General features: G+C 35.0%; 1 protein-coding gene across 2 annotated transcripts in view; it reads left to right on the top strand.

The window, feature by feature from the left end:
- mcph1 (microcephalin 1) overlaps window positions 1-9,886 on the top strand; it is a 49,476-nt gene extending 39,590 nt beyond the window's left edge. For both annotated transcript variants that reach the window (XM_049481563.1, XM_049481562.1), the window contains exons 14-15: window positions 8,808-9,045; window positions 9,633-9,886. In XM_049481563.1, the coding sequence (XP_049337520.1) occupies window positions 8,808-9,045; window positions 9,633-9,685 (291 nt within the window). In that variant the 3' untranslated portion in view covers window positions 9,686-9,886. The remainder of the gene's footprint in view (window positions 1-8,807; window positions 9,046-9,632) is intronic.
- Window positions 9,887-10,447: the final 561 nt, after the last annotated feature.

Below are 10,447 nucleotides of genomic sequence, written 5' to 3'. Positions count from 1 at the left end.
ACAATGGCAGTATTTGTGTTTTTCTTCGAGGCTTTTACTCCAAAAAGCCCCTCAGGATGCAGCTGTGTTGCTCAAGCAACTTCAGTATCAACAGTGGCTGTTTTAACATGTGATGGAGTGAGAAACTATCATAGATAGAATCATAGATTTAGAAAACGTTTCTAATGCTTCCATATTTTTGTCTTGAGAGCAATATCTAAAAACGTGTTTCAGGAAAAAAAAAAAAGAACTGAAAAAGCATTGTGTTTATAAAAGCAGACAACCCTCTGGCTTTCATTCAAGAGTCATTTATAAAAGTTTTTTTTAATGTCATCTTAATGAGATTCCCCATCTCTATTAATGCATCAGCTAAAAATATATTTTTCTCTTAATTCCTCTGAATTTCGCATAACTGTTATTGCAGTCACATCTGCCAGCTGTTGTGTAAGCATCTCAAAATCGTTAATATTTATTTTTCTCCTTTTTTCATGTTTGCACATTAAGCACAGTAAGGGATGTTTATATAGGCCAATTTTAGTTTTTTGTTCGCTCAGTCTACTAACTATATAATAATTGCTAAATAGTTTTCTCTTCATATTTTTTAGAGTATCTAAACCTCCTGATTTTAGCTGACTCCACCCTCAGCTCAAATTTGAAAAAGGCTTAAAATAAGAGGGTTAGGTTGGAAGGCGCTCTGGATGATGTATGGGTTTAGGGGTGGGGCAGGAGGGAGAGCTGATTGGCTGAGCTGCAGCAGCAGCAGTGTGCCTCTGGTAGGGGTGAGATGCAGATGGTTGGATGTCGTCAGCAGGGTAATAATAGTAATTATTAGGTTTATTCTTGAGTAAAATGAACATTGTTGTTTTATTCTATAAACTACAGACAACATTTCTCCCAAATTCCAAATAAAAATATTCTCATTTAGAGCATTTATTTACAGAAAATGAGAAATGGCTGAAATAACAAAAAAAATGATGCAGAGCTTTCAGACCTCAAATAAAGCAAAGAAAACAAGTTCATATTCATAAAGTTTTAAGAGTTCAGAAATGTAATACTTGGTGGAATAACCCTGGTTTTTAATCACAGTTTTTTTCATGCATCTTGGCATCATGTTCTCCTCCACCAGTCTTACACACTGCTTTTGGATAACTTTATGCTGCTTTACTCCTGGCGCAAAAATTCAAGCAGTTCAGTTTGGTGGTTTGATGGCTTGCGATCATCCATCTTCCTCTTGATTATATTCCAGAGGTTTTTAATTTGGTAAAATTAAGAGCTGTATGTCAGTAAAACAGGGCTGTAAAAGGGACCAGATCTAAAACCTCATTTTTTAAAAAGGTGCTCCCATGTTTAACGCTCTTTAGATGTGTTTGTGAGGACTTACAACCCCCTAAAGACTTTTTTTTAAAGAGGATATCAAATCAGGGGCAGCAGACCAGCCGAAAGTTCCTTCATATGAGCACTGATGGCTCGTGGTGTATATAACACTGACATGACGGATGAGGAAAGCAGGTGCTGCAGGGAGGAAATAATTCCGCTTAGAGGATGTTTTGTCCTTAACCCCTTTGGGGGTCTCTTCAGAACAGACATCACTACAGTGCTCCTGTGGCTTTAATCGTCACTTCCATTAACACCTGACATTTCTCTGTGATCAGCATCAACACTTTCCATTTGATGTACGTCAGAGCTGTTATGAAGAATTCGGGCATAAGCATGCTGGATTTACAGTAAAGACACGAGTTTTCACACTAAATTATGATGTTTTCAGGTGTGAAAAGTGTATAAGGCTTTTAATGCAGTACAACCAGATGCATCAGATATGGTTTTTGCATTCTGTACCCTGTAAACTGAGCTAGAAACTCCATAGCTCTCGTACAATTTCCCATACTCTTTCTCTTTTTTCTTCTGTTCTCTGCTCTCTGTCTGCCTTTTGCGCTCTTTATTTTTCCCTCTTCACATGAGCGATCATTATAGAAAGAGATGCCATAGTTCACAGATCTTTCAGCTCTGCTCCGGAACATATTTTCTCTACAGTCTGCATTGTTATATAGTTAGTTTTTCTGTTGTATATAAGTTTGCATGTTCTTCCCCGAACAAAAAGAGCTGTTCTGTTGCTTTCCTCTTGCTCATTTCTTTGATTTATAACCATAAAAACTGAGTTCTGTCGTCTGGAGATCAGGTCAGCCTGATTTTAATATATCTGACAAAGGAGAAATTAGAACAGACTCTGAATAAATTGTTTATGCAGCATCTCAGTCAGTCAGTTTTAGCGTTAAACAAAAGATTAATATGTGTTTTTGTTAAAATTGAAAACATTTTGTTGTAGTGTAAAAGAGTATAATTCTAATGATAATATAGAGGTACAATATCAGGACTAATTTTCTGAGCATTCCATGGATTTAACTCCTTATTTTACACTTATTCTCCCTGACTTTTAATCCCTAAGGATTAGTAATAGAGAAAATAAAAAGCAAGTTGTTCCTTAATTATGACACTTATGGATAAAAAACCAGGAACCATCGTTGGCTCTGAGAAGTTTATATTGTTAAAAAAATCTGTTTTTTAAAAACATTTTCCTTCCAAAAAAGCACAATTTTCTGTATTATAAGGCCATGTTATTGGAAATCTTAATGCCTGTTACTCTTAACTGAGTATTCTCAGTAAAACAGCGTCTGAAGCTTATCAAATGTGTTAAAATGAAAGCATATTTAAGTATAAATACTCATTGAACTACATTGACACCCATTTTATAGGATGTAAAATACAGTGAGATTCAACCTAACGTGTAAAACATGGCAAAATCTAATAATTGAGGGACAAAAAACAGGAATTCTATAGTAAAACATGTCAGGAAGTTTTATTTCCTTTGATTTCTTAATTTGAAAGAATTGCTGTTTTATGGCTGTGATATTGTGTGGGGAGTGTGGGTCATAACGTTTTTTGTTTTGTTTTGTTTTGTTTTGTTTTTGTTTTTTTTTAATGGTCATCCAAATAGGCTTGGATAGTAAAAGGCTGTATGTGATATATATATATATATACGTAAAACAGATGATATCAACACAGTAGTGAAATATTAAAAAGAAAAAAAGGTATGAAAGATAAAAACAAAACAGAAAAAATTTAATTCAATAAGCTCTATGTAGTTTTAAATTTGACAGTATGGCACCAGTGGATCTAATTGTAAATATCTGTTTTTCTATGAATCATGCTGTGATTTCCTCCTGTTGATGCCTCCAGTGCTCAGGAAAGCGTACACTGACGTAATTCATTTCAATAATAACAACATATCGTCATATGGACTCTGAAAGGAGAGGAAGATGGTTAGACAGAGACCCTGATGCAGCAGCAGCAGCAGCGTCCCGGAAGTGTGCTGAAACTGACGGATAAACACGGAGAGGAGATGCTGATATCAAAGCAGGAGCTCCCAGAATGCCGAGCTTCAGGTGTTTGACCTGAATCACCTTCCTGCGCCGCGCGTGGGAGGCTTGTGTTTGCCTCGGCCGCTTCGTGGTGAACGGAAGCCGCGCGAGGAAGGAAATGACACAACGTCCTCCTTTTTTCTTAAACAGTTTAACATTCAAAGCTCGATCCCTTTTAATTCGGATAAGGGGAATTTGTCATTGCCGGGCTCAGGAATCTAGTTTTTTTTTTTTTTTTTTTTTTATGATTTGGCAGGAAACTTCATCACTCTGAAGCTGTGGCTTCATCACTGCACTCATTCACTCGGGGGGCTTTTGGCTGTAGAGTGTAAAGTAAAAGTTTCTTAATGAAACATGCATTTTTTTGGAATTTAGACTTATTATTAAGTAAATCAGATCTGTGGCTCTATTATAAAAGAGCCAAAATAAAAACAATAGTGAACAAGGGGAGGAAAGTGCGTGAACAAACTTAAAAAATTGGCTTAAAAAAAAAATAAAAACTGTCTGTTGCCTCTGCCCCATCAAAAGTGGCCATAAAAACTAGTAAAAATGCCTTTTGTATGAAAACCGTTTGATGTAAGATTAGACGTTTCCACGCCGAAAGCCGTAGGAGGAGTAGCAGCGTTTAAACATCGTGAATAGAATAATATAAAAAAAGGAGAATAAGATTACGAAGAACAGTAAGTTGTTTTTTCCAAGCCAATTTAAATATTAAGTCATTAATAACTGCCTGCTCACTTAAAAAAAGCTAATAAAACAGAATATATAACAAAAAAAAATTAAGGATGTCAAACTAAGTAAGAATTATAATAGTATTGTGTTTAATAACTTTTGCCGTGTTCCATGGAAGCTAAAGGTCATGCTGCACTGACCTGTGGGATATTTATGTGCAGAATGTGTCATTATTGGGTTCAGAAACTCTTTAGTTAGTTTTTTTTATATATATATATATATATATATAAATTGGCAGAAAACTTCGTCCCTCTGAAGCTGTGGCTTCTTTACTGTGCTTATTCACTCTGGTGGCTTTTGGCTGTAGAGTAAAGTTAAGTTTCTTAATAAAACATGTATTTTTGTGGAATTTAGACTTATTAATAAGTCAATAAATCGATAGATCGGTGGTTTTATTATAAAAGTGCCAGTATAAAATCAATAGTGAAAATAAAATCAGTAATATATGCCTGCTCATTTGCAAAATAATAATAATAATAATAATAAAGGGTAGAATATATAACAGAAAATTAAGGATGTGCACTGGAAATGCACGTGATGGTATTGTGTTTAATGACATTTGCCATGTTCCATTAAAGCTAAGAAAAGCTGCACTGACCTGTGAGATATCTGTATGGGGAAATTTCTCATTGTTGGGTTCAATAATCTATTTTTGTTTTTGTTTCCTTAAGATTTGGCTCTCTGAAGGTGTGGCTCCATCACTGAGCTCATTCACTCTGGTGGCTTTTGGCTGTAGAGTAAAGTTTCTTAATGAAACATGCATTTTTTGGAATTTAGTCTTATTAATATCAGATTTGTGGCTCTGTTGCTGTATGGAAATTGCTATGAAAGTGTGTGTGGGAGCATAAAAAAGCAACCACAAAGTATAATAAATGTTTATAGGTGTATAAGGCAATACAGACAGGCGGCAATAATGGAGGAAACATGTAATAGTGGAGTGGTTTGTAATGAATATATGCTGAAGTAATAATGTGGTTTGTATTTTCGTTGAAGGACGGGAACAGTAAAAGTGCACAGATTCTTGTTTGAGGGGTTTCTAGTTCTGGGAAATTGGTAGATTGTCTTGCACGCACTGCTCTGGTATCTTGTATTCAAAAAGTTTTGAGAGACGTTTGCATTTTGAGGTAGTATATTGTGGATTTTTGGGTGTGTTTAGGATCATTTTTCTACTGTGGAAGCAATTTTATTTCTTAACTGTAGGATTTGTGCTTATATTGTATTTAACACATCAATTCTCCAAGTGTGTGCTTAACAGTATGTTTGTGAAATTTTGTATATTCTTTTAACATGCCTTTATCATCAAATCATTCATCAAGTCCAGAGGTCTTGTTCAATATGTTCAACAAATGTTCCTATTTGTAGCCACTACAGGTAGAGATAGATAGATCTCTATATGTTTCAGGTAAAATGAGGTAAAATGCATTTTCCTGTCTTATTTTTCTCTTCTAAATTGCCTTTTCATTTCCAGTGTCTAATTCTAAAAGATAATTCCCCTTGTGTTCATATTGTTATAGTTTATTTCCTTAGAAGGGGAAAATAAAAAACAAAACAAAGCTAACTAATGTTTTAAAGAAAAGTAACTTACCTATAAAAAAACGGAAAATCAAATACAAAGTCTAACCTACAGTAACTCCCTAAATATAACAAAGCAGGAGAAAATATAAATAAATTAAATTAACCCTATCTCCCTTACCAAATGGAGATAACATCAGCTCTAATGAATCAGTAAAATTACTCAGTAACTAAGTATAAGTTACTACAATGAAAGCTCAACAATACAAAACATACCCCCTCTCATGATAACCTTAATAAACGTGACATTTTTATTATATTCCACATTGAGGCCAGTTCTCCTCTACAAAAAAAAAAAAACGATTAAGGAGTTTAACAGTTTAAAAACCTCCACAAACCAAACACCCAGTCTAAATTCCTCAGTGCTTAAAATATAGCATAGCATAGCAGTGCATGCAGTCCTGCACCCGGCCGTATTTGTTAACCAGAGCAGATTGTCCCTTTCAGCCTTGTCACTGACCCATGATGGTCATGGAGCACATCCCAGCACCCCCGAGCCCCCCGAGCCCCCTCAGCCGCAGTGTGAATGCAAGCGGTGCCAGCACAAACCGCCTGTGTTCTCCTGCACTATTCATAGCCCCCAGACACGGAGAATAGCCGCTCCCGCTCTGAGCTGAAGGAGCGCAAACGAGGCGCAGAGGACGCCATTGTGTATAATCTTTGATGTATTACCCCGATCAGCTGCAGACTGAGAGCTGTGTCACAAAAACCTCCGTCATGCACATCCTCAGCACAATGGAGTTCCCATCATGCTCTCTGTGCTGCGGGACGGGTTAGCCGAGCTGAATATATGCAAACAAGCTGCAACTTAACTTCATTTAGCTTTCTGATACATTTTTGATAGATGCTTATTTAAAATACAGTTGTTGTTTTGTTCTATATTAAAGAACTAAACCCAATCAATCAAATCTGGGTCTTATCACATTACTATTACACTGTAAGCCCGGATAAGTTGAATTTACTTTGAAAAATTGAGGAAACCGTGTAATAGGTAATGAAAACTTAGTAAAAAGTTAGCATAACTTAAAACATCAAGTTATTACAACTACTTTTACTTTTTACTACAACTTTTACTGTAAGACCGGATAAGTTGAGTTTACTTAACTTTTTTAAGTCAGCTGGTTTACTAAATTGTTTTTAAGTAATGGGGAATGAAAACTTGAACTAGCATAAAATAAAACATCAAGTTATTACAATTTAAAGGGAAACTTAATTTATTTTTAACGTAGCCCAGGGGGAATCACTACACACTGATGGTGAGTGTTAGTCAGAAACTGTTGGACATACCCAGCAAATATGCAAATAGATTGTGACGGAAGCCAATGGAAAAGAAGCTATTAATGACAACAGACTAAACTCAGTTATTATAATAAGTTGGTTCAAATCAAAAATCTCAGTTTGAATAGAACAGTATATGTGCCCACAAATGTTCAACTAACTCAAAATAGTTGAGTATTGTTTAGAAATTTCCAATTTTATGTAAAACAGACTTAAATCATTTGAGTTCAAACAACATATGGGTTTACAGTGTAATAAAGAAATGATTGAGCTTCTCTTTCTGTAATTTAAACATATTTTAAAACTTATTTAACTGAAAGGAGCACCCTCACCACAGTCCCAATTAATAGGAACACAGCATCTTCAGCTGGTGTATTATGACATATATGACTGCGTCTCACCAATCATCAGAGGTACACTGCTGGTGCTGCTGCTGCAGCTCAGCCAATCAGCTCTCCTTCCTACCCCGCCTCTAAACCCATACATCACACAGTGCCTCTCCCAAACTACCCCTCCCATTTTTTATTTTTTTTTGCCTTTTTCAAATTTGAGCCAAGAGTGGAGTCAATAAGGGTTAAAAACACTATTCAGTAGGTTGTAGGTAGTATTGGTTAGAGTGGTGAAAATAAAATGATTATACGTAATAGAAATACAATCATTTTTATTTCTTTTTGGTTTGGCCCAGTTTTTAATTAAGCTTGGCCTCTTAAAATATGTGTACCACATAAAGCGCTGAAGTGCCAGAGACCTAAACATCATAGCCATGTGGTTAATTTTCTTTGCAGTTACTACATTAAAACCAGAGTAGTGACACAGTTCAGTGATCAGTTTTCACCTTTAACCTCTGGCAGGTTTTATCAGAATGATCAGGATTTGATTAGAAGGACGGATATGGTTTAGAGTTTGTGGTTCTACTTGTGAGTTTGACTTTAATTTAACGTTAACTGTAAGGCTCTAATTTGACCTTGCTGAAAAGGGAGCTGTTTGTGTAGAAAAGTAGGAAACTCTGCTCCATTTTAATCCATTTAAGAGGAATCAGATTTATTTTCTGTAGAATTTATCTGTGAATATCTGCATATTGGGTAGATAGGTCTAAGTAATAGTATTATTAGTATGTTATTAATAGGGTTGTACCAGAATTTCAGCTACATAACATTTTAACTTAAAGAGAAAAAAGCTATTAATATTTTACTAAAATAATGGTAATGCTGTTTTTTTTTTGGTAAGGATTTTTTTATCTTATTATTGATATTTTAAGTGATGCATAATTACTAGAGAACAAGGAGAAAGTTTTTCAGCTTAAATTAAAATTAGCGTGTTTATTTCTGTTACATAAATGAAATAGCCTAAAAAAATGTTTTGTTTTCTCAAAGAAAATATTATTGTTCTGTATAAATTATTATATATTTTTTTTTTTGCCAAATAATTTAAGTTATTGAATGTTCAGTGCACTTATATTATTGAGATCAGACTCCTAACAGCATCATAAAAGAAAAGCAGAATGTTTGCGATGCCAAGTTAGTGATTTGATGTATTCTTTATTATAAATAAATATTTGTGGCTGTGGGTCTTTACATTTTTACAAGAAAAATTGCCTTCTTGGCTATTAATGCAGAGGATACATATAATTATTTATTTATCATTTAAGCTATTACTTTTTGTTTAAGTTTACATACAGAGGTGTCTGCTAAAATCAGTAGTCTTGGAGAAAGTGGTAAATTACTGTACACAGCATGGCCTGAACTTAGTTCAGCACAGTATGTGAGCTCTAAAAGGCCTGCAGACCTGTTACTTATTGTCATAACAACATTATCTCCTGGTTTGCTGCAGATTTGCCGTTTACAGCAGCACCTGTCGGCTGGGGAACACCAACAGGACCTGTTCCAGGATCAGCCGGTGATGTTTGTGTCTCCGCTCTCCCAGCCGCCCTGCCGCAGCCTGGTGGAGCTCATTCAGCTGTGTGGAGGGTGTGTGTCCCGGAGTGTAAGGCAGGCCAGCCTCTGCATCGGAGAGTACAAGGGCAAAAAGCCTGAGGGAACCAGGTGTCTTTCAGAACAGTGGATCTTAGGTAAGGTCTTTTATAATTTATAATATAATTATGATATAATTTATAATAAGTCAACAGAGGTCTTAAGTAATGAGCACAAACACTTTGTTACCTTAATTAAGTAGAAATGTTAAAGGTTTTTATATTTTTACATTTTCACACAATTATCTGATCGTTTTTATCGTTCAATAAAACCCCTATCCAGATAAATCTCTCCATCCAGATAGAGTGCATCTGATTGTGATTGGATGTAGAGAAGTATAAACATATATATATCATTCCGACACCCTATTGGTTTATACTGTGATCCATACAAACTTGCATTCTACTAAAATACATTCATTTTCAATGGGCATATTTGCAGCTGAAATTCTAGTGGATCCCACAGGGTCCAATATAGTATCGTAAAAAAAAAAAAAAAAAAAGGCATAATGTTTGTGAGGACAAGTTACTGTATTGATATCTCATCAATATTAAATAAATAAATATTTGTGTGATGTATTGATTAATACTGAGCAGCACAAGGATGTGTAAGAGTGAACTGTGTGAAACCTGGTAACAAATCTGTTGATTTACTTTCTTTTTTTTGTTTGTTTCTTCTTTTCCAGATTGTGTGACGAATCTTGTGCTACTCCCGTACAACAACTATGTATTAGAATGATGTGAACTGTGAACTGCCTGTGAACTAGACTGTGATTTTATGATTATTTTATTGTAACCTGTTTACGTCTTTTTGTGAACCGTTTCATTTTAATGCTGGCTATTAAAACATGATGATTGTGTGTTTGTGACATATTTCTATATGTGTGTGTTCTGGTGTAATCACACTGGTACCTAAATAAACTCCTAATATTCAGTGGAATGGTGGACTGTACTGCTGTGGCTGAGAGCCAGAGAACTACTTCACTACTGTACTAAAATTCTAAAAACTAATGTATCCGTACTCTACTAGATTATTATTTTTATTTTAACTTCCACTTTTACTTCACTACATTTTTTGGATAAGTTTAATACTTTTACTCCGATGCATTTCTTATGTGCTGCATCGCTACTCGTTACAATTACAAAAATTAGGAAGGAATTATTCCAAACCCACAGATAGATGCTCTGCACTGTCATCAGGTTTAAAGAAGCTCCTCATTACTGTGTGAGTCAAACAATTAAGCTGATCTTATAAGAAAACCTCATTGCTCCAGTTTTACCTTTCACTACATTTAAAGTGCTCTATCAAAAAAGTGGTCTTTTTTATAGAAAATTAAATCAGACCACTTTAATTTCTAATTGTTGCTTTTTTAAAAAACCACAATTTTTACTCGTCACTTTTTTGATAGAGCACTTTAATTTCTACTCGAGTTGCTTTTTTGATAAACCACTTCAATTTTTACTCAATTGCTTTTTGATAGAGCTCTTCAATTTCTACTCA

The sequence above is a fragment of the Astyanax mexicanus genome, chromosome 7 (assembly GCF_023375975.1).
Source record: "Astyanax mexicanus isolate ESR-SI-001 chromosome 7, AstMex3_surface, whole genome shotgun sequence".
In the NCBI taxonomy this organism is placed as follows: domain Eukaryota; kingdom Metazoa; phylum Chordata; class Actinopteri; order Characiformes; family Acestrorhamphidae; genus Astyanax; species Astyanax mexicanus.
The sequence above is the reverse complement of the archived record's forward strand: the minus strand, read 5'-3'. Positions and strand labels throughout refer to the sequence as shown.